The 27,991-nt window shown below is 41.9% G+C and overlaps 2 protein-coding genes across 11 annotated transcripts in view; one reads left to right on the forward strand and one right to left on the reverse strand.

The window, feature by feature from the left end:
* UBP1 (upstream binding protein 1) overlaps positions 1-23,253 on the forward strand; it is a 55,965-nt gene extending 32,712 nt beyond the window's left edge. For 2 of the 3 annotated variants that reach the window (XM_006121750.3, XM_006121751.3), the window contains 8 exons: positions 6,651-6,754; positions 9,290-9,344; positions 9,562-9,655; positions 14,627-14,717; positions 15,467-15,579; positions 16,222-16,364; positions 18,720-18,771; positions 20,566-23,253. In XM_006121750.3, the coding sequence (XP_006121812.1) occupies positions 6,651-6,754; positions 9,290-9,344; positions 9,562-9,655; positions 14,627-14,717; positions 15,467-15,579; positions 16,222-16,364; positions 18,720-18,771; positions 20,566-20,603 (690 nt within the window). In that variant the 3' untranslated portion in view covers positions 20,604-23,253. Of the gene's footprint in view, positions 1-6,650; positions 6,755-9,289; positions 9,345-9,561; positions 9,656-14,626; positions 14,718-14,890; positions 15,024-15,466; positions 15,580-16,221; positions 16,365-18,719; positions 18,772-20,565 lie in introns of those variants that run through there. The other variant, XR_331971.3, reaches the window with a different exon arrangement.
* Positions 1-27,991, reverse strand: part of FBXL2 (F-box and leucine rich repeat protein 2) — a 108,569-nt gene that overhangs the window by 5,283 nt on the left and 75,295 nt on the right. For 3 of the 8 annotated variants that reach the window (XM_075921840.1, XM_075921839.1, XM_075921841.1), the window contains 2 exons: positions 27,756-27,968; positions 23,247-25,174 (listed from right to left, as the gene is read on the reverse strand). In XM_075921840.1, coding sequence (XP_075777955.1) covers positions 25,067-25,174; positions 27,756-27,968 — 321 coding nt within the window. In that variant the 3' untranslated portion in view covers positions 23,247-25,066. Of the gene's footprint in view, positions 1-6,748; positions 9,156-23,246; positions 25,175-27,755; positions 27,969-27,991 lie in introns of those variants that run through there. The other 5 variants (XR_012901889.1, XM_075921838.1, XR_012901888.1 and 2 more) reach the window with 5 other exon arrangements.

Consider the following 27,991-nt stretch of genomic DNA (forward strand, 5'->3'; position numbering starts at 1 on the left):
CAGTGTGACGCTGTTGCAAAAAAAGCAAACCTGATTCTGGAGTGTTCTGAGCAGGACACGAGAAGTCATTCTTCCGCTCTACTCTCCACTGATTAGGCCTCAGTTTAAGTATTGTATCCAGTTCTGGGCACCACATTTCAAGAATGATGTGGAGAAATTGGAAAAGGTTCAGAAAAGAGCAACAGGAATGATTAAAGGTCTAGAGCAGCGTTTCCCAAACTATGGGCCGTGGCCCAGTATCGGGCCACGGGGAAAAAAATACTGGGCCTCAGCATGCTTGGTGGCTGCCTGCAAGGCCAGCCTTAGGCCGATTCAGGCCCGCGTCCCTGAACCCGGAAGTGCTGGTGAGTTACAGAGCCGGGGGCCCTGCTCCACCGATATGTGGAGCTGTGTCTCTGTCCTGGGTTTGCCTGGCACGGGTCTCCCACGCTGCGTTTCCCCCCCCCCCCCCCCCCCCCCGCACATCCACCCCACCCCCAGAGCGTCCCCGCCATGTGCGGCTCCTACACCGCCTGCTGCCAACGTGCGGTGTTGCACGTGGGTGGGGAGGACGCCCGGGCATGATGTGACATCACTGCCCGGGATTTTAAAAGTCTTGGGAGGCACGTGGCGAGGCACGCTGGCTCCGGTGGCCTCCGGCCCCGCAATGTGGTAGGCAGAAGGTAGGGAACGGGCTTGGGGGGGAGGGGTGGGAGGAGAAGGGGTTTGGGTGGGGGAAAGCACCAAGGGACAGGGTGCAGGAGAGAGAGACAAATGCCAAGGGGCCAAGTGCAGACAATGAGGGAAAGGGCAGAAGGGGAGGTGGGACAGGCTGATGCTGGGAGAGGAGAGGAGAAGAGAAGGTTATTGGGGGCTGGAGGAGGAGGTGCTGGGCGAAGGCTTGAAAGAAGGGGTGGGCATGAGAGAGGTGGGGATGGAGCAAGTCATGTGTGAGGGCACAGAGGGGTAGGAGGGGATGGGGCAGAAAGTGCTGAGGGGGTGGATATCAGGGAAAGAGGGCAAAGGGGGCAGTAAGGGAAGGGGGAGGTACCAGGAGGGTGCAGGGCTAAGGGAAGGTGCAGGTGCCAGGGGATTCTGGGGTGAGGAGAAGGGGAGAGCTGGCCACCGGACACAGCACTGGGGGAATCGGGGCAGGCTGGGGAGATTGGGGGGCTGATGGAAGCAGGGCTGCCAGGGGGTGCGAGGTTGGGGCAGGGAGCAGGCCAGGGAAGATGGGGGCGGGGGGGAGGGAGAAGAAGCGGCTGCTGGAAGGAGGGCTGGATGCGGGCAGCAGGGCTGGCCAAGGGAGATTGGGAGGAGAAGCTGGGGGGACCTGGGAGGGGGTTGGGGGAAGCGGGGCTGGCCAGAGGCACAGCAGGGAGGAATGAATCGGCCTGTGGGGAGTGGGACTGACCCGGCCATATGTAGATCTTGGGACGCTGCCCCTGTTCCTCCCTCCCCCCCACAAAGCATGAGTTAGTCCGGCCTGGGGATTCTATTGTTCCCACACACACACACACGCCCCTTGAGTAGTTATGAACTGTCTGGCTGGTAGACACACTCATGCAGCCTGAGCATGTTTACCAGCCAGGCAGTTCGAAACTACAAACTGATACATCTAGTAATAATAAAACTTACCTAATGAGAAAATACCAGACATATTATATGTCTGGTATTTTCTCAGTTTGTTTTTTATGTGTTTATATTTTTGGGCTGCAAAAAGCAGTACTGGGGGGAAAAAAAAGTTCCAACTGAAGTAAAAAGTTTGGGAAACCCTGGTCTAACCAGCTTTCTGTCTGTTTTACAGTCCATTTATCCAATCCATATTCCTTAACTTGCTGGCAAGAATATTGTGGGTGACCATATCAAAAGCTTTGCTAAAGCTCGCACTGGGGGTTTTGGGAGGACCAGAAACAACTTATTTGAATATTCATTTGATTAATGAATATGCAAATGAACATTACCAGTCCTCCAAAAGTTCGTGAATGGATTTACTGGTCCCCATGTCAAAAAGTTTGGGACCCCCTGGTCTGGAGAACATAACCTATGAAGGAAGACTAAGAATTGGGCTTGTTTAGTTTGTAAAGGAGAATACTGAGAGGGGATATGCTAGCTGTTTTCAGGTATCCACAAGGAGTGTGGTGTCACAAGGAGGAGGGAGGAAAAATTGTTCTCCTTAGTCTCTGAGAAGCAATGAGCTTAAGCTGCAGCAAGGGAGGTTTAGGTCGGACATTAGGAAAAGCTTCCTAACTGTCAGGGTGGTTAAGCACTGGAATAAATGGCCTGGGGAGCTTGTGGAATTTCCATCTCCTGGAGATATTTAAGAGCAGATTAGAGAGACATCTATCAGGGATGGTCTAGATGGTACTGGATCCTACCATCAGGGCAGGGGACTGGAGTCCATGACCTCTCGAGATCCCTTCCAGGTCTAGTGTTCTATGATTCTTTGATCCCTACAACTGGTGCCTTGGAGTGGTTCAGAAGCTTATTTATGCCATAATCAGTATCAAAACAAGAACAGACACAGACAAGTGCAGTTTTGCTGAATGACCTCTTGAATGAATGTAGATTTTAAAACAGGTTGGCAACCTATGGCTTTCAAGCCAAATATGGCTCTTTTGAAGCTCGAGCCCAGCCGCCCTTGCGTCCCCCAGCAGCAGTTGAACCTGCACAGGTGCTACAGCAGGCCTGGGCAAAACAATCCAGCTGTAGACACAGCAGGGAGCCCCCAGGCAAAGTCCTGTGCTTGCCTCACCCCTACATGCCACTCAGAAAAGTGGCTGTGGGACATTTATTTTGCACAAATTGTGAGCAGGGAAGGGAGAGGGGTGTGGTGCCTCATGGCTGCTCCCACCCCCAGTACAGTCCCATTAACTGTTTCTGGCCAACAGAAGCTGCCTGTTTCAAGAACAGGCAGTGCACAAAGCATTAATCCCCCCTCCCTTCTGACTCTTAGTCACCAAGCACATGACCATTCTCATTCACCCAAACTCAATGGCCCCCTACCCCAAAAAAATTCCCCACCCCTGCCATAAATAAAGACTATGTTGAAACCTTTTGTCAGGCATAATATTTTACTTTATTTAAAAATGAAGCCTGGCCAACAAGCCCCCAATTGAGGCCCCGACCCCCATCTGGCTACAGCATCTTAACATTCCTGCACCCCCCCACACACCCGAACCCTGAGTCCCTCATGCCCCTGCACCCCCACATCCCCAGCCCCCTGCCATAAGATTGACAGCCTGAATGTGTGCATGAAGCTGACTTTGACCACTTATGATGTAAACTTCAAAGAAATATGTGAAAAGATGCAGTACCAGAAGTCCCATTAAATAAAGTCTGAGAGTACAATGTTTCACTTATTCTGTTATTAATCGTTATGCCAGTTATCAATAATATTAATTTGTATATTTTCAGTCATGCAAATGGACATTCTTATATGGCTCTTTGCTGACCACTTGTCCGGAATTTTGATGTAGTTTGGCTCCTTGGTTTAAAAATGTTGCCGACTGTTATAAAAGATACTTTAATAAGTAGATTCTTATTTAACCAACTAGAGAAAATAAGAGAGGCGGAACATGCTAATGTCACATTCTATGCAACTGCTGGGATTAAATAAAAAACATACTCCAGATGGCTTCTAGAAGTCCCCATTATGAATGGTCAAATAGATCACACTTGAAAGAAAATACACTACACAGTTCTTGGCAAAAGGCAACAGGGAACACGAGAGTTCGATCATTTGCAAAATTAGGTGCCAGTAATTCACTGTGTGTATGTCTCAACTTCATTTCTTAGAATACTGAGCTGCTGAAGCTTTCAGATTGCATAACATTTCACTAGCATCTTTAGCTACTGAGATGAACCACATGGAGCAGAAGTTGGGTTTGGTTGCTGGACTACAAACCAGTAGAGAATTACAACAAACTACTGCTTGGGAGGGAAAAGCTCTCAAAATGACTAATGATCTTTCTTTCCTCGCACAGACTGGATCACTGTAACAGATTTTTTTTTTCCTGTTTGGGGAGAAATGTGCAGAGAATTAACATCCAAAATTTACCGTTTGTAAAGTTCTCGGTAATGCTGCTTAGTTGTTAAAGCCTTTGGAATTTAGATTGTATTTAAAAGAAATGCTGTCAACCAAGCAGCTTTATTTCTGGTAGTCTTATTCTTTAATACCTGATATTCCTGTGAAGGAAATTAAGGGTCTACGATCAGGCCTGGTTTGACCTTAGCATCTCAAAAATTAAAGCATGCTCTAGTAAATATATTTCCAAGCAGCTGAAACCTGGGTCTTGCATATTACAAGATAGAATAATGAAGGATTGTTTCAGGATTCCAAGTTCTAGTTACTGCAGATGTGATCAAAGCAACTGTGGCTTGTTGGGAAGTATTTCTAGTTCTTCTGCAAGATATCCTGGATGTGTATAACAATCTTTACATCCATCTTGCTGTTGGTCATGTAATGTTTTATCTGTTCTGATACAAACCAATTATTTCTACAAAACAAGGCTATTTAAAGAGAAATGAAGTTAATTTGAGACTCTATGGTCTGAAGTCAGGCTTTAGAGAAAGTAATGGTGAAAACTATTAAATCATTAACAGGTTGAAAACGTTTAGTTTGAAACTATTAAACTGAAATAGGGATATTAATTTGTTTTACTACTTTGATGTAAAACAGAAGATGTTTGATAAGAGGCAACTACTGTGAAGTAATGGACACAAATATCCTTGTCTTGCTTCTGACCGACTGAGATTCATTTTCTCGTTCGTTTTAATATACTGTGAACAGTAACAGCAGCCTGGCTTAAAATAAAGTGGCACAGTGAGTGATGTATGGCTTTTAATGTTAATATATTCCTCATTCAGTGTGGGGCATTGAAAATTTAAGCTAATCAAGTATGCTGTAACACCATGTTTAGAGTACTTACTAGGTAAGAATTGGGAAGCGTTGTCACATAGTATTTCATCACAAATTATGGTATCCAAAACCTCAGGTTTTTTGAACAATAACACTTCAGGAAAGCAACCAAAGGAGTAAGACAGATGTAATTCTCGTCTGTCTTACAGTGAAGTCTCTTGGCATGGAGGGTGGGTTAAGTTCTTTTTTCCTCACTGATACCCAAATGATTAGGAGTAGTTTTGCCAAAGCATGGCTGAAAGTGGGTAGGAGAATCAGACTAACAAATATCTGGCCACTTTGAAAAGTTGATAATTTTGAGAATCTGCATAGGAAATTACTCCTCTGTACCAACTGAACTGAGTATTTCTTTATTTCTCTTTAGTCAAAAGCCTGCTGTACAATATTACTTCCATAAGTCCAAAGTCTCAAGTTATTCTGATTTGGTGTAAACGCTAAAATGTTACAAATTTAAAATAATTGTCAGTTTTAACTAAAAAGTCCCCTAAAGTTGCATTAAAATAGTTCAAAACAGAATCAACTTAATAAAAAATGTCACCAAGTTTCAGTAGAAAAGACTGATTTTTAAGTATTTATTAAAATGGCAAATGTGGATAACAATGTCCCAGTGGTAAGTGCATACAAAAAATTGCCTTCCTAGAGCACAGGCAGGATATAGTATCCTGGCTATGTCCTGTTTCAGGGTTGCCAGAAACTTTCTACCCTCTAAACTTTTCTCATAGTGCCAGAGTAATAGACAGCTTGTTAGTTTTGTTGTTTGCATTGTGGTCATGCCTGGAGCTCACACTTAGGGATCAAAGCACCATTTTGTTAAGTGCCTTACACACACATAATAGAGCTTTTGTCCATAAGAGATTACAATGTTGTTAGTCTGACACACACAGATAGATATGGTAAAGTGGGTGGAGTACCACCTGGTAACAGTGAGGGATGTTTAGTATACCAGTGCTGGCTATCTCAGTACACTAACTGTGTGATGTTCTTTGTATTAATAAAATTACAAGAACACAAGTCTACATCTAAAATGAGTCCATTTTATATGAAATTTCCAACTTTTCTAGCTTTTGAAGCCCCAAGCCAGTGACTCTAAAAACATTAACCAATTTTAGGATTTATGATGTACCTATTGCTGGTAAGTTGAAAGCCAGACTTCTAGCACAAAAGTATCAATAAGCACGTCCAAATAAAGTGCAGAAAGCATAAGATTTTTCTCATGTCATTGTGGTTTCTAGTCAATAAAGGAGCCTTTCTGTAATTAAACATATGAGGGATTTCAAGGTCACTGAATTTTCATGTTTGAAATGTAGACTCCTGTTAAATTCTGGGAATTACTGTTTAGCTCTTGCTTTTCAGGAACAAGAAAGACCTTTAAAAACTGTTTAAAACTTAGATTTTTTTTTTAATGATTGTCCATTAATTCAAATATATCAGAAACCTGTGTTGGCATATCTAGCATGGTCTTGGCTTTCATTTCATCTATCTCTAAACCTTTTGTAGCAATTTGCTGCTGACTGGGGTTGTTTTGTGAACTTTGGATGTCTTTATTTTGTTTAAAAAAAAAATCTATGCAGTCCTTTCATCAGCTCCATCCGCACTACTGTTAGTCTGTCGTTAGAAGGCAATAATCAAGTTGTTAACAAATAGGAATTTCCTTCGTGGAACAGAAAATAAGTAAAACAGCTTTGTGTAGGACGACATGCCAAAATAATAAGATTTTAAAGATAAACTTGTTAAATTGTTTTCTCTACAGTGCTCACCATGGCCTGATGCACCCACGGCATTTGTAAACAACAGTCCTACCCCAACTCCAACTTTTACCTCTGCTCAACATAATACCTATAGTGTCCCAGACAGGTAAGTTTATTTTCTGTAGTTTAATTTGAGGGTGTTTTTTTAATCAAGCTTATTGCTTAAAGCATTTTCCTTTCATTAGAAGAGAGATCATGTATAAATAAGAGAGCTTGACTACCAATCCCCAGAATTAAGTTGTACACAGGAAGGGAAATTTGGAAATGTGATCAACACTTTTCAGAACTCTGAAACCTTCGGCATTATGTTTTTTCAGTTATAAAATTATTATTCCAGCCCAGAAATCCTGTTTTCGCTGCTCTGTATCCATTGCTGGTAACTTAATGTATTGACCCCAGCACAGTTCATAGCAAATACTTTTCCATTTAATGGGGGTATCTTACTAAGGCCTTATCTACACGAAAGTCTGGCCACTTAAACTGTACCAGTGTAGTTACTACAGCAGCACAACTCTCCTAGGGCTGGTCTACATTAAGTGGGAAAATCAAATTAAGACTTGCAACTCCAGCTACTTAAATTACATAGTAGCTGGAGTTGATGTATCTTCCATCACGTTTCCATGCTGTCCACACAGCAGGAGGCCGACGGGAGCAAACATGAGGAGCAGGAGTAGTGGTGCTGATGAGGGCGCCCTTTGAGTTCAATCTAGCACAGTGTTTCTTAAACTCTTTAGGACTGAGGAACACCAAACAATTTTTTTTGCTGAGGGGAAACAAATAAACAAAAAAAGGTCAGGGGAAAGTTATTTAGGCAAAAAAGGTCTCCTGCCCCTTTAAGGGCAGCCATTTTGAATTCTGTTTTTCTCTGTGGCACACTGGTATGCCATGGAACACAGTTTAAGAAACACTGATCTAGCAGGCCTATATTGCATGGGGAAGACTAATTGTGGCACCATCAGTCTTCTGTGTTGTGTAGCTGTGCCCCTAGTGTGGACGGCTATATTGGTATAAAGGTGCTTGTACCACTACAGTTTTTCTGTAAGGGAAGGGAGGGGGAGATATTACAATAAATCTAATCTATGACATAACACATTGAAATACCAAGAATTAGAACAGGGGTGGGCAATAATTTTTGGCCTGGGGCCACTTTAAAAATTTTTTTTGAAGTGTCCCCAAGCAGTCTCGGAAGGGACAGGGACAGGATGCTTCTGGGCTGCCCCACCCACACCTTGCCATAGGCATCCATGCCCCTGGCAGGGCAGGAGGAGGCTTCGTGTGCTCCCTGCCCCCAGGCCAATCAGGGCCTGGGGGCAGGGGCGCATGTGATGTTTCCTCCTGCCCTGTGAGGAACACATGGCACTTCAAAGCGCTGCGTGGTCCTGCCAGGGAGGAAGTTTCATATGCTCCCCCACCCCCAGGCTCTAATTGGCCTCTGGGGGCTGGATCACCCTGTTTGATGGGCCGGATCCAGCCCATGGAGGCCCTTTTGCCTGCTCCTGAGTTAGAAGGTAAATGATTTACCTTACCTCCATTTAAATCAGGAGGAGTCAGTGATGTAACACAACTATGGATGAGAGACCTAGAGGAAGGTTGATGTTATTAAAAGTATTGTCTGTCTTTTGTCTTTGTATTTTTTCCTCTCGAGTGGTGGCTTACTGGCAGTAGGTGCTGTATTTGAAGCACTTACAGAAATATTAACATTCATCTATGGTTATGCTGGTGAATGGGAAGGAGATGCCATGATGGGGCAGATTACAAATTTTACCTTTCAGACCAGGCTGGTTGGGGGGTGGGGGGAATAAGAGAAAAGAAAAGCTTAAAAAATACACATTAGCTCTGAAACTGATAGGCTTTGCTGGAAAGGATTGTTTAGTATTCTAAATAGCAGTTTTAAATATTTCATTTGTAGAAATGTGTTCATATTTCAATACTCTTGGCAAATCCTTTAAGCCTCAAAATAGAACTCCATGCAGGTATCTGTATTTCACATTAGACTTTAAAAACTGACCCTATCTAAGCTGAGTGTGATGTAAGAGTAGAAGTTAGCCTACTGTTGTACCTCACGTTTTGCACTGGTTGACTGATGCCCTCCCTGTCAGAGGCTTCTGCAATGGTGACGTATGTATAAAATATTAGAAATTGGGGTGAAAGATGCTATTTAAATGTGAAGTATTGGTGTAATTTACTGTCACTAATGCAACATTCAGGAGAACCACTAATTTTTTTCAGGGTATTCAGAAAGCTGATCCTGGCATCTCTACCTTTTTTGTGACTGACCCTGTGCATCAGAGGATGGACAGCACCTCTCTTACCTCTTCAATCCTGTGACCACTATTCATTTCTTCCTTTTAAGATAGATGGTTGGATGTGTGAGTTTATTATGGGTGCTGCTTTTTCAGTTGACTAGCAGGGATTAGATTAGGAATCAAGTGATTTGCAGTCTGTGATATTCCTCTTTTTTACAGCATATCTCCACCAAACCAGTTTATTCCTGAATGGTCTTTAACCTGCCATAAAATAGGGACATTTTTTATCATTTTGGGAATTGAAGGTTACCTTTATCAGTAATGCTTAAATAGTTTTATTCTCTTAATTTTAAAAAAATCAGTAATATTATTTTTGTTCCACCTCTCTACCATAGCAATTCTTCTTCCCCAAATCATCAAGGAGATGGAACATCTCAAGGATCTGGCGATGTAAGTATGTTTTCCTGTATGCTCCTCTTTACACAATGAAAAACTTGTATCTAATTGTTGAATAATCAGTAAAATGGAGGTGCTGCATACTGATTTAATTACTGATTTGTTCTAGTGGAACTCAATGAGAGGATTTTTGTAGTAATGTAACAGAGTTAATTTTGTTGTACTAAAAATATAACACCGAAATTGTCTTCTTCAACCCTGTTTCTTACAGCAACTTCATCCTTCAGCCACAATCCAAGAAACTCAGCAGTGGTTACTCAAACATAGGTTCTCTACCTATGCAAGGCTTTTTTCAAATTTCTCAGGTATTTTTTTATTTCTATTTTGAGTTTTCTCTGAAAAATTACTTTGTAAAAATAGTATCATGGGGTTGAATATTTAGTGTCCTTCTGATTTCTAGGCCAAACATTCAGTGTAAGAAGAAAAAGCTTCCTTTTTTAAAACCATCAGCTTCACAAACTCTGTGTCAATTGACACTTGAAAGTAAAACTAGGCTCTTCCTTCCTTCCGCATCACCACCAGTAACAATGTTTCACAGCCTCAATTAAATGTTTGCACTACTTATTTAGGAAGAAAATGAGTTGAAACGCTGGATTAGACATGTGGCCTGTCTTATTCAGTGTCTTGTCTCTAATCATGTGTGGGATGCAGGAAGGTGCAAGAAACTACTCTTAAGGCAGTTGTGGGGTAATGTAGGTCCCTCCTCTTCCCAGTTAAATTCCCTCCAAATTCCAAATTTATTTAAGCCCTGAAGTGAGACATCATCTGTTCCCAAAATTTGTTAGCATTTACTAGAACTCAGGACTTTATTCTTTTATGTATGGCTTATTCTTTTTTTATTTTATTTTTTTTCAGCAGCAGGATGTAGCCGTGAATTCCAGTGTAAATTAGTTTTGTATTGCTTTTGAATTCACCACTTCTCAATTTTATTGAAATCCCCCTTATTGTTCTTAAGCATGTTTCAGGGGGATCCCACTGTGGCCATGCACATGACTAGATTTGAGTAGCAGTGTCTTTTGGGGCTGCATGTACACACTATCCTCACCATGCTCCCATGTGAGGGAATTAAGAGTGAAATGGCCAGTCCATTTTTACCACCCATGGCAGCAAAATGAAGTGTGGTGAATGGCTGACCCTCAACTCATACGTTTGGATCGAACTCTTTCAAATCTTCTGAATTTCTTTAGAACTCATTTGATTACCTTCCTCTTCAACTGCTAAGATCATATTGACCTGTATCTATAGGGTATGGGTGACTAACCCCCCTTCTGAAGAGCTCCTTAATATGACAGACTTGAAACCTGCAGGCTTCAAGCCCCATTCATTCTGTACTGGACAAGTCCCCTTAAAGGATGTAGTTAAATGTTTCTTCTGCCATAGAGAAGCACACCTACCAAGCAGGTGCACCTGACTTTTTCTGTTAGGATATGCATGTCATAAGACACATGGCTCAGCCTCCACATTCTGGAACAACCCATAAAGGTCTGTCTTATGGCCTGAGGAGATGAGCTCTAAAACCCTGCTAGAAGACAAGCCGGCCTCGTTCAGCATCCTTTCCTGCTGACAGGATACCAGTATGGATAAAATAGCACCAGGGAGTGAGCAGGGTCTGGCACAGCTCCCCTGGAATCAAAGCATATAAAACAGGGACTGACAACTATAGCATCAAAGTCCCACACCAACAGGTTGCTTAAAACATTAAGACTCCAGACAAAACTTTGGGTATCCTCCAATAAAGCTAGTAATGCAAAGTCTGGGCAGAGAAATCCACCAGGGCTTGCATAGAATTGAGGGGCAGGGAAATGGAGCAGTCTGTGGTACCCAAGACACACGATCACTGACCCTGGCTCCAGGACCTTCCCCTGAGCATCAGCACTGACACCACCCGTATTGAATTAGCCAAAAGTAGGCTTGGAACAACCACTAGTGCCAATGCACCTACTGATTCTGTACGGACCATGTTACTAAGAGCACCACATAAGTTGGTATTGCTCCTAGAGGAAGTCTTTCCTAACCATGGCCTGGCTACATGTTCTCCCTGTCCTCCAGCTGAGAGCCTCCTCTACTCAGAATGGCGGTCGGTACCATGGAGTGACTTGCCAAAATCCCATCTAGGGCTCAGTTGCCACTGCAGGAGTGGCAGTGGACTGGTCAGTGCCCAAGAACCAATAGTAATGCCTCCATCTCTGGCATCAGGGAACTAGTCTTCACTGCAGTAGAGGAGGAGGTCCTGTTCCTGTTCAGCATCTCTAGCCAGATGTACATGTTGGAATATTGGGAGGAACCAGATCTTAGGATAGAGCAACACCAGCACCCATATTGCCACCTGAGGACTAAGGATGTAAAATGTTAACTGGGTGAGGCTTGCCAATTCTGGTTACCTGGTAGGGGCTGGAGCAGCTCCCTGTCCATCTGTGTCAGGCCCAGCTGTTCCTCCCCACTGCAGGTTACACACTGGCTTCCCAGGGAGCCAACTGCAGAGCCCATAGCGAAGCCTCTTCCTCAGCAGCAGGGGCCCTTGCCAGGCCTGCTCCTGGGGAGCCCGCAGCACATGTAACTAATATGATTTTTAGCTGTTACATGACTTATGTTTTTAATTGTATTTTTACATCCCTGCTAAAGATCTTGTAGCTTCATTTCCTGAAAAGGCAGTATCCTTGGCATTGGTACCAATGCTTGATGACTCTAAACCATTCCAGAAAGTCCCTCTGTGGGTTATTGAAACTATGGCAGCAGTGCTGGAAGAGAAATCCCAAGTTGAGACATCCATCAGCACTTAGCCTGGATAAGATTGCCAGCCTGAGAAAGAAGGGGCTGTTTGACAAAGCCAGTCCCTGTGGCAGATGTCAACTACAATAATACTCACTATGAAACAGGTTATTCTGGTTCTAAAGTGCCTTTAACAAGGTTGAGTGTTTCTATACTCACCTGAACCCAAGCTCCTTAGTTGTATCTGTAGCACAGGGGAAATCTAAATTGAGCAAGAGTGCCATCAAAGATGTGGACTTGAAAAGGATGTACACTTCTTTGGAAGAAAGTCACACTTTTCTACCACTATTCACTTGCATGTTGCCAACTGCCAAGCCTCAATGGCCTGATTATCCTAGGGGAAAGTGATCCCCTTTTTTGCAGATGCCAGAGGCAGTAAAAGAAATTGGGGCTATGTCAGCCTGTGGCCTGGATCACATGCCACGTTGCAGTGGACATCTCCAGCCCTGTTGAGCTGTGGTCACCGTAGTGACAATGATGTGCAGAACTTTGTGGGTCCAAGTATTGAGTATCCCAAGAGAGGCAAAAATCACAAGTGAAGACTTGAGCTTTGTGAGCACCGAGCCCCTTAGCAAGCGGAGTGCTCTGTACTGATCAAGACTCAAAAGTCACCTTGGTTTCCCTGGGAAACTACATCCCAGTCCCGTATCACAAGCCATACTGTCCTCAACCACACAGGGTACCAACACAGGCATCCTGAATGCCTGGCACAAAGTGCCATGGTGTGACAGAGGACACTAACAGTCCTCCTCCTTGGCAGTGAAGCCCATTCCTATGATATGCTAGCACATTTGATTCCACAGTTGGGAACCACATAAGATCTCGTATAATGACCCTTATTTTTCAAAGCCACCTTACCTGACATTATATCAGACAAATAGCCATGGAAAGGTGCTCTAACTTACCCCATCTAATTCCACTCTTGACCCCATCCCATCACTTCCCTTATCCCTCTCATGCAATCAGAAGTGGCCTCATTATTTCATTTAGGAACCAGAGGAAGTTTCAAAGGAGTGCAAAGGAAGAGGCTTCTACTCTCCATATATCCTAATTCCAAAGAATGGAATTATGTCATGCTGTCTTAGACCTGAGGAGACTCAACAAATACAGACACCATGGACCTTCAAATTCTCCATAGTACCTAGAGCATTCATTAAGTGCCAGACAGTAGTAGGAGCACATCTGAGGAGAGAGGCAATCCATGTCTGCCCCTACTTGGATGGCAGGCTGATCAGATGCAGGTCCCAGCAGGAGACTTCAATAACCTTAGATTACATTTTCTCTCTGTTCCCTGAACTAGAACTTCATATGAGCAATAATCCCTAACAGTGCCTCAGACGAGAGAGTTTATAGGAATCATGTGGTGAACAACCTATCAGCCAGTCTACCTGCCATAGACCAGAGTCCAGTGTCTACAGTTGATGGCAGATTACCTGAAGTCAAACACAACTATAATAGTGTGTGCATATGTCTAGTGCTCTTAGGCCACATGTTGGTGTGTGTGTCTGTGTATATATATCCTGTCTGGACTAGGGCTGTGAATGTGTACACAGCCTAGGCTCATTGGTTAATGTGCATAGGTGCATGCACACCCCCATATCCGCTCCTAGGCAGCAGCACAGGACTGCTGCACTTGGGGAGCCTGCTTTCAAGCCTGCTCCCAGTGTGTAATGATTCCCACAGAGCCACTTCCCTCCCCGCACTGCTGCTTTTGTATCAGAGGCAGCAGCGGGGAGAGAGGGAGCCAGTGCTCACGGAGAGTCATCATGCTCTAGAAGTAATGCCATTACTACAGGATTGTCTGTACACTTCCAGAGGTTGTCCATCAACCTGGGAGACATCTTACAGAGGCAAGCCATAATTTGGTAAATATATGATAAAGCCATGCTCCCTGAGGTTCTTGATACAGCGAACATACAGACAGCTGACAACTGTGATGGGTGTCAGAGGAACTTTTTTCCTTCATATTTTCTGATCTACACAATCTTTCTAGGGACCAGCAGTGTAAATCATAGTGATTTCAGTGCACACAGTCTAGGATAAATAGTTTCACAAACTATATTTAATGATCAGCAGCCTGTAATCAGCATTTTTGTGGGTGTATTTTTTTCCTTCATTTTGCATCTCACTGAAACACACTAGCCCAGGTGAAAATCTAAACCATGAATTAGCTATATAGCAGTCTTAATATTTTAAAGCCATTTTTAATAAAAGTAGGTGACATTTTGCAGTAATTATCTAATTTTTAGAAGTATTGAATTGAGCTAGGTGTGTAACTGCCTCTGAAAAATCACGTAATTATTTCTTATTAACCAGTACTTCCTTGTGTATTTTATGTGTTCTCAAAAGCAACTCTTAGCCTTCGCTTGCTTTTGTGTTTATCTTGGGGAGTTGCATTGTTTTTTAAGAACCAGTTTTGTAACTTGCTTGTAATTAATATTGAATTCTTTTGAGCTTCCTTGTCCTCAAAGAAACTAGCTAAATCCTGCTCTTCTGAATTTCTTCAGGTGCTGATTTATTAAAGCTGACAAGAGAGGACTTGGTACAAATCTGTGGTCCAGCTGATGGCATTCGGCTATATAATGCACTGAAATCCAGGTAAAATGGCAAGTTTATATTTAAATGTTTTTGTTCAATCACAGTAACTTGTCTTTCTTAGAATCGGGGATTTGGGAGATATGAATTGAGAATTAGGTTGGCATATGCCTATTTAGCTGCCTCGAGTTGGCAGTAATGTGCTCAAAAGAAGACTGTTTTGTGTACACCTTCAGGACAGGCCACAGATATGATGCAGGCACTGATGAGTTCAAAGGTAGACTGTAAGACTGGTAGCAATGCAGTTGGGCATACTGATTTCTTGAAGACGGCTGGGTTTGTTGCCAAGAGACAAAACTTCTCATTTAGGTGAGCTATAAAGAACCTAAATTTTTTGAGGTCATGGCTGCTAAATAATTAACAAATAAAGAATTCTTATTACAAATTAAACTGATAATACATATTTAGTAACATACTGTCTTTATAAGAGCTGTAATTATTGCTATTCAGTGGTTGTGTTCCAAGATTCCATTGTAAGCAAGTCTTGTAAGTGACTTTAAAATTGTTGAATTAATTTTTCAATTTACCAGCATCTGGCAGACCATCTCAATGGTTCTGAGACTGGATCTTTATTAAGTCACTGGTGAAAGTTTGTATGAGGTGGTTTTTTGTTCGTTTTTTTTTTAAATAGCTTGAAAAGCAGCAAAAATGTTAAGTAAACTGTTAATTCAAGGAAACTAAAATAAAACCTTCATGCAGTTTTTGGACAAGTGTCTATTTTTAAAATTATATGTATTCTTTTAAAATTGCAGGTCTGTTAGGCCCCGTTTAACAATCTATGTGTGCCAGGAACCACTGAGGAGCATACAACTGGAAAGGCAGCAAGATGAAACCAATGGTGATAACAGCAATGGTGCAATATATGGTATGATCACATGGTGCTTTTTCATGACTTGGTAGCCAATAAAAGATTTGAAATAAACACTTGAGAAGAGGGAAAAGGAGCATCTGAGAATAGATTTTCAATGAAATATAATAGTTCAGGCTAATGTGCAAACTGCTAGAATTGTCTTTTTGTAATACGTAACATCAATACAAATGTATCCAGAAAGTGAATATGCGGTGGATTAATGGTGACACCACAGTTTTAGCATTGCAGAGATGACTGCACTCCTAAAACTAAGTCAGAAGTGGTATATGTGCTTGTATGGTGGAACACATCACATCTTCAACAACAGAACATTTAATAAAATGTAGGCTTTTAAAGGGGCTTGAAGGAAAAAAAACCAAAACCCTAATGTTGATGATGTAGTTATTGAGCACTCAAATGATCTATGGTGGTCAGCCAAGAAATTCACTGTAAGTGAATGTACAACTAACTAATTGAAAGAACACTGTAAAATAAGGTATTCAAGTTTCAAAGATATTGCAGATCAGGCAGTTTAAAACAAAAAAGCAAACACTTTAAAGTGAGAGATGTAAACTTTACAACCTTACAGGAAAGGTTTTTTCACATAAATGGTTATCAATGACAGTATAATTCTTAAGTAAAGTTTTTATCTTACAGTTTATCATGCAATCTACTTAGAAGAAATGGCAGCCTCAGAAGTCACTCGCAAGCTTGCTTTGGTGTTTAATATTCCTTTGCATCAGATTAATCAGGTTTACAAGCAGGGTCCTACTGGTATCCACATCCTTGTGAGTGATCAGGTAATGACATTTTTTTTCATCGTTTCATTTGCTTTTTTAAATTGTGATTTCAAAACTGATAAGTTTACAAATTAAAAATGTAAATTAAGAATTGTGGTTTTATCCATACTTTCTTAGGGAGGTTTCTCTGAGCAGCACTGCTTCTCCCCCCTCGCATAGTATGTAGTATACACCTAATGCCCTCTTATAGTTAGAACTTTTGTGTTTTGCTATAGCATTTAGTGTGACTGGAAAGCCATTTAAATACAGTAGATTACGGTTCTCCTGTCTTCATTCCCTAAGGATCAAAAAACATCACATGAAACTCAGAGTAGAATGTGGATTTGCCACTTTTTTCGCCAGAATCTGGTTAAGCCAAATACTAGTACAGAATCCATTGCTGGCAGGACTGCTATGACTAGAGCACAAGAGCTCTGAGAGAAAGTCCCACTTGTATATAACATTTGAATTAGGGATGCAAATGACTAGTTGATTTAATGGATAAGCCTAGGCTTATTGGTTAATCTAGATGACGAATTGCCTCCCCCCTTCCCCCCCCCGCCTTGCTGCCTCAGGGTGGGGAGGGGAGTAGGAGATGGCTTAAAAGCTGGTTTTCCCCCAGCACTGGCTTGGTGCTGCTGCTGCCTCTATCAGAGGCAGTAATATGGGGGCAGGGGAGCTGTTGGAGGTAGAGGCTGCTTTTCAAGGCAGCAGCTCCTGCCTGCAAGGGGCCCAGGTTGGCTGTGGGCAGAGGCTGCTCTGGCAACAGCCCCTGTCTGTGGTAGGCTGGCGCCCCCCCCCCCCCCCCCCCCCCCCTTCCCCCCCACTACCAGGAGCTGCTGCTGGAGCAGCCTCTTGTCTGTCACCAGCCCTGGCTGCTGTAGAGCAACTTCCCCAGTCCCCTCCTCCCAGCAGCCTCTGTCCGTGGGAAGCTCGGACGCCCTGCAGACAGGGTCTGCTGCTGCCTCTGTATCAGAGGCAGTCGGTCCAAGGGGAGCTGGCTTTAAACTGGCTCCCTTTGCAAACTGGTTCCTGCCCGGCCCCCCAAGCTGTTGCCTCTTATGCTGGATGCTGGCCCCACCCCTGCAGGCTATAGAATAGTTGACTAACTACTTAGAATTCATGTGGTTAGTCAACTATTCAATTAACCGATAGCTAACTTGAACATTAATATTTTCATTAATGTTGTATGTACATCAGTTGTAATATGACGTCTTTACCTTGCACCAGTAAACAAAGCATGTAAAAGTTGAAGTTAAACTAAAGTATCAGTTGACTTATCCCTTCCTCACAATTAGTAATTTGGGAATTGAAAGAACATGGGAACGAGACTTACAGGTTGCACCTCTCTGGTCTGGCAACATCCATAGCCACAGATGTTCCTGGATGAGAGAGACCTGTGGCAGGAGAGTCAGCAACTGGGGAGCCTGGCAGTGGCTATGTGAGGTCAGGGCAAGGGCCAAGGACAAGGCAACCTAGCTGGAGCTGTAGCAGGGCTGGGGATGGCCAACAGGCAGCCCTGGTGAGACAGAATGAGCTGGTGACAGAACTGGGTGGTGGGCTGTGGTAGGGGACCTCCCCTGGTTTGACAAATTCCCTCATATGGGACCAAACAGGTCCTGAGGGTGCTGGACCAGGAAGTTCCAAGCTGTGCTGTGTAGGCAGTTGATTCTGAGATGCAGTTGATGAGTAGATCCATACTGAAGGAACATAGTATCCAAATTGCAAGATTGAAATGCCATGCTTAACTGTGACTTAAGTATTTCATGCAAGCAAATATTTTAACCATATATTTCTGGAGCCCTTAGGTCAGGGGTGGGGAACTTAAGGCCTGGGAACTGGATCTGGCCCCTCAGGCTCAGGGCTTCCTCCCAGCATTGAGGAGCCCATGCTGGCACTCCAGCTTGTTGCTGATCCTCTGCAGGGCTAAAGCACACAATCTACTAGTGTGGGGCCCACTAGACTCTGGGATGCAAGGGGGATGTGGGGAGTTCTTACTCCTTCTCAGTCAGGGGCCATGTCAATGAGGAGTTTTGTTTTTGTGTCTCACTTGTGAGAGACCCCTGACTGACTCCCCCCCTCCCCTCCCCCCCACCCCCCGTGGGACAGCGACCCTGAACCAAAAAAAGCTCCCCACTCTTTCCTTTAGTAGTGAGGTCAATGAAGTATCAAATTCTGCTTATGCTCACATTTTGACATTTTAATAGCTCTTTTTGGGAAAATCTAGTACATTTTGTAGATACCTACATGTATTGAGAAAAATAATTGTATAGTGTCTATTTAGAAATATTGTGGATCACTTCAGCATTCAAATTGCTTATGGATTGCTGGTCTCCTTAGGTGGTACAAATTTTAAGATCTCCTTTTTCTTTCTAGATGGTTCAGAACTTTCAAGATGAGAGTTGTTTCTTAGTCACCACAATAAAAGGTATATTATTTTAATAAGGTAGATAACTGGCCTAACTAGCTACTAGATTTTAAGAGACAAGAATTATGCTCTGATAGACATGCCAGCAGTGTTTGCTGCTACTACAAACAAGTAATAATACAGTCAAGTAGAGTGACTTGAGGAAAAGAGGCAATAGTTTTCACTCCACATTAAAATTTTTATAGTATGAAAGATCTAAAAAGCTTTTTCTTTAATATCTAGAGATTGTTGCATCTTAGATGTACTAGCATGAATTTATATCTATCTCGCAAATTGAGTGAAGTAACCTGCTCCAAATCTAATCCCAAAAATGTCAGTTTAAAACTAACAGTTCGCGGGATTTGTGATTCTCTACCATGGTTTGTATCCAAACCAATTAATATAACAGTGTTGCAGGTACTCCAGGGTGCTTTAAATTTTGTAAGGATATAATAGTTTCAAAGAGAAAAATATACACCACAGTGGATGATGATAAATTGAAGGTTGCAGCCTTAAGAGTTTAAATTTTTAGGAAGAATCTGTTTGCACCTTGATGCAGGACACCATTTCCAAAAGTTAGAGAGCCAACAAATTAGTGCCTATCTAAAATAACACTATCTTTATGATGATCTTGGTGTACAAAATCCTGTAGCTGGCTATTCCAATTTACATTTGTATAAAACTAATTTTTAAAAAATCATGTAGTGGCAGCCCATGTTTAGGCTTAACACTACACACATACTTCCTGTTTTCTCCTATAGCTCTAGACTAGTCTCCTCACACTTACCTGGTTGCTGCTTACATCCCTCAGATGTGTTTTCCAGCCCATATTCATTCCAAATTTGCACTCATATATAGCTATATATAGCTTTATAGCAAATTCAAATGCCATGGATTTATCACTTTTTACTATATATTACAAAGTGTTAATGTTTATTTGGAGGGGATCTCTTAACATTATACCAGGAGACTTAAGTCTGTGGCTTCTCATTAATTCACTAATCAGATTCTTTGTTACATTTTAGGTAATACCGGTACAATTTATTTTACCTATTATTCCAGCTTTTCCCAAAAAGCTTTGTGGTGTTGCATTTCTGTAAATACAGTGTCACAGGCCTGCTAACTATGAGGAAGCCAATTTGAGTGCCAGTCACTAATTTCTGCATCTAATGAGTCTTCACTTTCATACAGATAAATTTAAAACGTAAATTTTAGAGGTTCAATTTGGGTTCAGTAAAGTACACTTGCTTTATCTGCATCCTGATATTCTGGCTACTGGGCAGATGACTTTCCTATTCTATATATATATAACCATCCCTTAAATCATTTTACAGTGACTGTATTTATCAGTTTTGTGGATCACAGCGTTTTAGAACAGATGAGATTTAAGAATAAGAGCACTAAAAAAAAAAGTTTAACTGGATTTTCAGGGGACTCCTTGATTCTGTGTCAGAACCAATGAGACAGGTTAAACAAGAGAAAATAGAACAACTGCATGAATTGAAATGGATACAAGGAAGTTCTAAAAATAAAAGTAGCAAAGCAAGTGTCTAGAAATTGAAACTCTATTTTGAACGTAATTTTAATCAGTATTTGTTGGAAGGGGTAGAGAATGTGTTAAGCTGATGAAGTTTGCTGTTCTTAAAAGGTTAAGCAGTCATAAGTCAGTATCAACTTAGTAGTTAAAGGTGTGCTTTTCAAGAACTTACATGGATTTTAGTTTTATTACACTGGGGGTTATACTGTCTTAAGTGGCTGGAGTTTTGATTAAAGGGCTGCCATTCTTTCTTATAAACCTGTCCTTTTTCTCTGCAGCAGAAAATGGTGAAGGTTTCCATATAATTCTGAAGTGATGTCATATAGACATACTAGACTGATACTCCAATGCAGATTTCAAGTCATGATTAATGACGAACATCATCTGAAAATTCTTCAGATTGGACTTCACCATATAAAATGTTTCATATTGAAAACACAAGACCTTTCTAATGAGCTGTTTGATAGATGAACTTTCTAATCACTGCCATAGCTACATGTCCTCATAGGGGTATAATGCCATGACAGCCTATGTACAGGCATGGAAGACAATATAAGCAAAGGTGCTTGCCCTTTACTGAAATAAGGCAAATTATGGCCAGTAGATACAGTTCATAGAAGCACTGTTGCTTTCCTATTATACTGTATCCAGTTTGGAAATGAATGTAAACTTATTCTGGGGCATTTACCTTGCTGTGCCAGTTTGTCTATTACTTACTTGTACCTTATGCTGATTTTATTTTTTGATGTTAGCAGAGCACATAGAAATCTGTGTGGAGACGAGTAGTTAAGGTGATAGTGATCAGGTTGTTGGGTCTTTGAGAGTAAAGCTGTCAAAACAGCTTCCCTGTGTAAATTGTGTATAAGAGTGTATGTAAGAAATGTAAATGCCAGAATAGGATTTTAATAAGTCCTAGCCTGATGCAATATATGCATGCAGCCTACTGCATTATCAACTGTACCTTATTGAAAGGATTAACAAAAATCCTGTGGGGTATGAAGTAATTGTGTTTTTGCTTTTGACAAATTTAATGGAAAAGAATTGCCTATGCATCCTTAATTTCCAGTTTCTCTATGAAGCACTGCTGCAGGCTTTTTTTATTTGGGTTTTTCTCTTTGCTTTTTTTAAGTGCTGGGTTTAAAAACAACCCCCCAGTAATTACGGGGGTTTTCCTGGGTGGGTGGGGGAGGAAATGTGCTAAACAAAGGAATATGATACACTGGCACCAAGGGGCTACAAAAACCAGCTTCAAGTACTATCAATCACATTGCTCAAGAAACACTAATATACACTTCTTTAGTAGCTGGCAGATCTTGCTCTAATCACTTTGCAGTCAAGATACCTGCACATAAAGTCTCACATTGATACTGCAAATTTTTTTACAATGCCTCTTCCATATGACCAAATACTTATCTTTGAAATAGGCAATGTGCTTTTCAAAATTGAGTTTCTCCTTGAAATTGTCCGATGTTTGGCACTGCCATTCAAATATTTAATATGAATGTCCACTTAAGACTTTATGGTATGTGTTATGTACTTTGGGGAAGACTCTTCATAGGCAGAAAAATCCCCGTCCCTTGAAATCAGTTTGAAAGTTTTGAATGGTATAGTGCTAAGTGTGAAATCATTTATAAAGAACAAAAACTACTGCAGCATGCAAAAGGCTGCTTTGATATTATCTGACTTGCTCTTTAGCTGGGTTAAGTGATTAGCAAGAAAGCCTTTATAAAGCTGTAGCAATTCTGAAAACTTAAATCCATGAAAGCTAGAATTGTTTTTTCTGCACTGATAAAATGGAATTTTATGGACTTAAGTTTGAATTTCTTCTGCTTATAAATTGTTCATCTTTGGGTATTTGTTGGATCTTAATAGTTTATTGAACTGACAACTGTCACCTTAGCACCATTTTCAAATCCAAAATGTTTCGTAAGGGGGGGGGGAACCTTGATTGGAAAGTATCCAAATAGTTATTAATTTTTAAAGGAATTGTATAGTAGTTTGTCCAGCTCACTTGAAATTGGAATTAAATTATGGCACCAGCAAACTGCTTTTAAGATGTACACATTTCAATTTTAAGTATAATAAATGTTTTTCAATAATTTTGTAAATGCGCTTCTTATTGTTCTAACATAGAATTAATATTGTAAATAGGAGCACTGTATTTCAGAGCAGATACTTGGGCTGCCCAGCAATATTTTAGAAAACCTATTGAAAAGTCATCAGCTTGACAAACACTTCATATTTTTTAAAAGTGAAATACTAATGTGGCTTACAATGCACCTTAATTTTTGAAATCAGTGAATCAGAAGTTCAAGTAAGTATCAGCTGATTGTTTATTTCCTATATCATTTTTCTTAGCTTACGCATATGTCAAATTTTGTAGCTTTGTACATCTTTAATGCCATTAAAAATCTCACAATAAGATCCATAAAAATGAGCCAAACTTTAGGCAACAACTCATTTTGGCCTACACCAATGTCCTTAAGAAAATTCCAACATGGAAATCTTGATAAATGTATTCATAATATGAAAACTAATCCAGGAATATTTGCTGTTGCTTCAAAGGCAATCTTTGCCTCCCTCTGCCCAAAGATTAATGTGAATTCTTTATGTACTATTCATTTTAGGTTTTCAGTTATGTCCAATCTCAAGTTCACAGATCTGCACACAACAGAAGTGTAGCAGGTAATCATGTACCTTACATTTTCACATTCACTCTAACATACATAGGTCTAAACATTCCAGTTTAAGATCAGCTTTTAAAGGTGAGGTGTGAATGTGGCCACTGCAAGACCGTATTTCTAATGTGTGTGGCCTATTGAGCTTTTTGTCAAATGACATTACATATTTTTCAGGACTTAGACTAGCAACTGCTACATCTTGTTTTAATTTAACTCAAGCCATTTTCCTCTGAAGAACTACTCTTGCACCTGGCAGAGATTGCTGTGCACACCAACAATTGATTTTAGGTGGTTTAATAAAAAAAAAGTACCTTCCCCTTGACACAGATTTACAGTCTGATTTCACTCTCCCTTGTAAAGGACTTAAATCTACATTGGAAATTCTGGATCTATTGATATCACCCTAGCAGTGTTAATACCTTTTAATTATGCTAATGTGACACTGAAGGCTCTTGTGTTTGAAAAGTCTGCATCTGTAATGGGACAAATAGCACTGTTTGTTCTGGATTTCAAGCTGCACAACCACACCAATTCTATTAAATTAATGTAGCTTGATGATTTTCAACACTCACGTTAGCAGCTACTGTTCAAACTTCAATAGGCGGGGTAGGAGAATGGGCCTGGTATAAGACCTGAACTAAAGTAAGCAAGAGTTCATACTATGAGTAACAGACTGGTCCTGTCAAAGGCATCTAGGTCTTTGCAAGTCAGGGTCCAGGACATGAACTCAAAACTAGTACTGCTTAAAAAAAAAAACTCCTCATGAAACATGTAAATCCATTCTACCAGGGCTATACGCAGATACCCCAACGTAGCACATAAAACAGTCTGACAAAATACTGAAGTGATATTTTCTCTGAAACAGCACCAGGTGATAAGTAGAACTGCTTTGGCTAAAATGTCAGGAGGGACGTATGACAAACATGTTATGAAACACAAAAGATGATACATAAGGCATGTCTCACTCTATAAATGTTGGGGTACCTTTCTTTGTCCAGCCTAGGGGCAGTGGTGACTGGGCCATGTCCATTGCATTCGTCATAGCCTTAGTCTTCTAAGTGCTACTACTGTGCTTTGTTTTCAATAAACTTGAGTGCCTTTGGTACCTTATCTGATTCTGTGGTTTTTGGGGGTTTTCTGGGAGTTTGCTGGCTACTTGTGCAGTCAGTGCCACATACAGAGGGAGCACACAAACATGCTGACAGCCAGAGTGTGTGGACCCCTAGAAATTGATAAACACTCAGCCCACTACTTATAGTACTGAATGCAGCATTTAGTTCCTTGCTGTGTCACTGATTTAGGATGTGACTTAAGGAAAATAGCCCCCTACAGCTGCTGTTTAGGACTAAATGGGGCGATTCCTTGGCAATGAGGAAGGTGAAAGTACCATAGGTTACTGTAGTGTCTGAAAGAGCAAAGCCTGTAAAATGTTGTTCCGTGTACAGGGCATAAACCGCCATATCTTTCTTATTCTGACCTATTTAGTAACACTTCAGATAAATATTCTATACAGACTATTAAACTATTCGAGGAGTGGTTTTTTGTATTTCACAACTTTCAGATTAAATAGCTACCTTGAGATGTACTACCTCCTAAAATAAGCTGCAGCAATCTAATTTTCATGATTACTTTCTCCTTTTTTGGGTCTGCTAAAGCGGATTTGTCCTTAAACCTGATGTAACTGGTCATGCGTATTGTACAATAGCCATTTGGATTTGCATGCTTGATTAAAGACCCTGTTTTGGTTACACTTAATAATGCTTACAAATAGGAACTAATTTTCAGGGTCTGAGAGTCTTACATTGTTGTTAGGGCTTTCACTGAGCATCTACAACTCTGTATACCCAAGTCCACATTAGCAAATGAAACTATGATTGTCATATCAACAGCAAGGATAGTGGAGCGATACAATTAAAAAAAAAAGCATCAGTTACTCCACATCCACATGTAACACTGAGTTTTACCTGCAAAATGAGTCAGAACCAGCACACTATTGGATGACTGTGACATCACAGCTATAGCAGTTAAACTGACACACTGCAAGTTTTTGTTTCCACAATCAAAGACATCTTTCTTCCTTGACCTCATGCTCCTACCGTCAAAGGATAATGCAGCACCTGCAGAGTCGCTGTCGACTACCACCTACTGAAGGAGGTGGTGTAACTGGAGCAAAGTAGGCGTGAACTTTCACATCAGGTAAATGGGCCTGTGGATGAAAATTCTGCATTTTAATGGAAATTGAAAAAGTTAACCAGTAAATATGAAGAGCAAAAACAAACTACTTCTGAGATGACACTACAGGTTGGACTCCCTGGTCCAGCATCCTCAGGACCTGGCTAGGCCCAAACAAGGGAGTTTTCTGGACCAGAGGAGATCATTTGTCTTCCACCGCACCCCCAGCTTGGTTCCATGTCTCAGCTCCCCCTACCCTCCCACCCTGACCCCTGTTCCTACTCAAGCTGCCTTGCTAGGTACTTGGCTCCTCTGCTGCCAGCAGTCCTGGATGGGACCGGCTCTACTGCTGCTGGCTCCACTCAAACTACTGGACGGGGACTCTTGCCAATTAATTCCTGGCTGCTGGGTCTCTGTGGCCCAGGAACATCCATGGTCCTGACAGACCAGAATCCCAGATTTTAAGAGGTTCAACCTGTATTGTCAAAGCTTTTCTTTCTGCTCTTATCTACGCACCTACCCCTGGGGGTATTTTTGCAAAAATAATTCTGCACACACAGTATTTGAAAACCTGTAGGTTTGTTAAAATAACACCACGTATTCCAGTTTTGATTACTACAGTAATTTATTTAAGAAGAACAGCCATACTTGGTCAGACCAGGTACATCTAGCCCAGTATCCTGTCTTCCAACCATGGCCAATGCCAGATGCCCCAGAGGGAGTGAACAGAACAGGTAATCCTCACGTGATCCTTCCCCGTCACCCATTTCCAGGCTCTGACAAACAGAAGCTTAGAACACCATTCCTACCCATCCTGGCTAATAGCCATTGATGAACCTAACCTCCATGAGTTTATCTAGTCCTTTTTTGAATCTTGTTAAAGTCCAGACAACATTCTCTGGCAAGCAGTTCCACAGGTTGATGGTGCGCTGTGTGAAGAAAATCTTCCTTTTGTTTTAAACCTACTACCTATTAATTTCATTTGGTGACCCCTAATTCTTATATTATGGAAACAAGTAAATAACTTTTCCTTATTCACTTTCTCCATACCTGTCATGATTGTATAGACCTCTATCATATCCCCCCTTAATCTCTTTTCTAAGATGAAAAGTCCCAGTCTTTTTCATCTCTCTTCATATAGCACCCATTCCAAATCCTTAATCATTTTGTTGCCCTTTTCTGAACCTTTTCCAGTGCCAATATATCCTTTTTGAGATGAGGCACCCACATCTGTATGCAGTACGCAAGACATGGGCGTACCATGGATTTATACAGAAACAATAAGATGTTCTCTGTCTTATTCTCTATCCCTTTTTAAATGATTCCTAACATTGTTTGCTTGCTCCTCACTATATGTTGGGGGAGCCCTGGAGGGATCAAGGCAAGCTGCAGGCTGAATCTGGGCTATGGGGGGGGTCTGCCTTGTGAGGGAGGAAGCAGCTCTATGCACTGACATTCCCCTGCACCACTATGCCTGGAGGAACAGTAGCACAGGGAAGCTCTGTCCCTTCACTTGCTTGCAGGCTCCATGGCCAATGGGAGCAGTGGGGAGCAGCGCCTGCAAGTGCAGGGTGGCATGGAGCCACTTGTTTCCCTTCAGGGACTGCACCTGGTAGGTCTCTCAAATCCCCTTCCCCCATCCAGCCCCCCGTGGAACCCCAGCCTGCTCCTGTTCCCTCCTACCTATACCCTGCACCCCCTGCCCATTCTCAGGCAACCTTGTCCCACACATTGAACCCCTTGTTTTAGCCCCACTCCAGAGCCCAGGAGCCCCCTCCTCCCATATCTATTAATTTTAGGACCCCCTGAAGAGTTAATCTGACCAAGAGGCTGGAGTGCAAGGCAAGTAATGTGTGTGTGTGTGTGTGTGTGTGTGTGTGTGTGTGTCTCCCCCCCGCTCATTGTTCTGTGGGTCAGTGGCCTCCACCTCACAAAAGGTTCCCCATCCCTGCCCTAAATCTGCCACTTACTGAGCAGAAAAGGTCCTATGGTTAAAACATGGGGAATGACAAAGAGGATGCACTAATGACAAAGAGTTGCTCTGCCCCAGGCTTCCTGGAATCAGCCGCTGATCAGTTTCATCAGCAGCTGACTTGGGGACGCCTGGGTTTCTTAAGTTGAATCTGTATGTAAGTCAGAACTGGCATCCAGATTCAGCCGCGGTTGAAACTGATCAGTTTCAGAAGCAGCTGACGCCAGTTCCGACTTACATACAAATTCAACTTAAGAACAAACCTACAGTCCCTATCTTGTACCTAATCCGGGGACTGCCTGTATACCCCTGGGAGTTCTGACATCTAAAGCAGGAAAGCTTATAAATTTAACACATTAATCAACATCCTTAGTTTTTACCCTTCCTTCCCATGCTTTGGACAATCTGTTAAGCTAGACAAGAGCTACTTAACTTTGGAAGCCTCAGGGAGCAGTGATACTGACAGCACATGCCAAGGGCCACAACTTAAGCTTCTTTCACACTGATGGGCATGAATACAGAGATTAAGGGACTACACAACACACAGTCCCCATTTAAGTCAGTTCTGTTGCTATTAATAAAATGCAATATTTATCTGATTTCAACCCCTATCACAGTACTTATAACGTTTAAAAACACATACTCGTATTCGTTTGATTCCTGCTCGTGTGACTTGCTGACAATCATACAACTCGATTCTCTCCAAGCTGTGGCAGTTCTCCAAGTGCTCTAGGGTCACATCGGTGATGAGAAGACAGTTGTCTAACTCTAGGACTTGTAGCCTTTCATGACCACAGGTACTGTTGCTCAGATGCAGAATCCCGTCATCTGTGATCAATTCACAGTGAGATAAGCTCTACAAGACAAAACAACAATGAA

This window comes from Pelodiscus sinensis, chromosome 2 (genome assembly GCF_049634645.1).
Source record: "Pelodiscus sinensis isolate JC-2024 chromosome 2, ASM4963464v1, whole genome shotgun sequence".
NCBI classification, from domain to species: Eukaryota; Metazoa; Chordata; order Testudines; family Trionychidae; genus Pelodiscus; species Pelodiscus sinensis.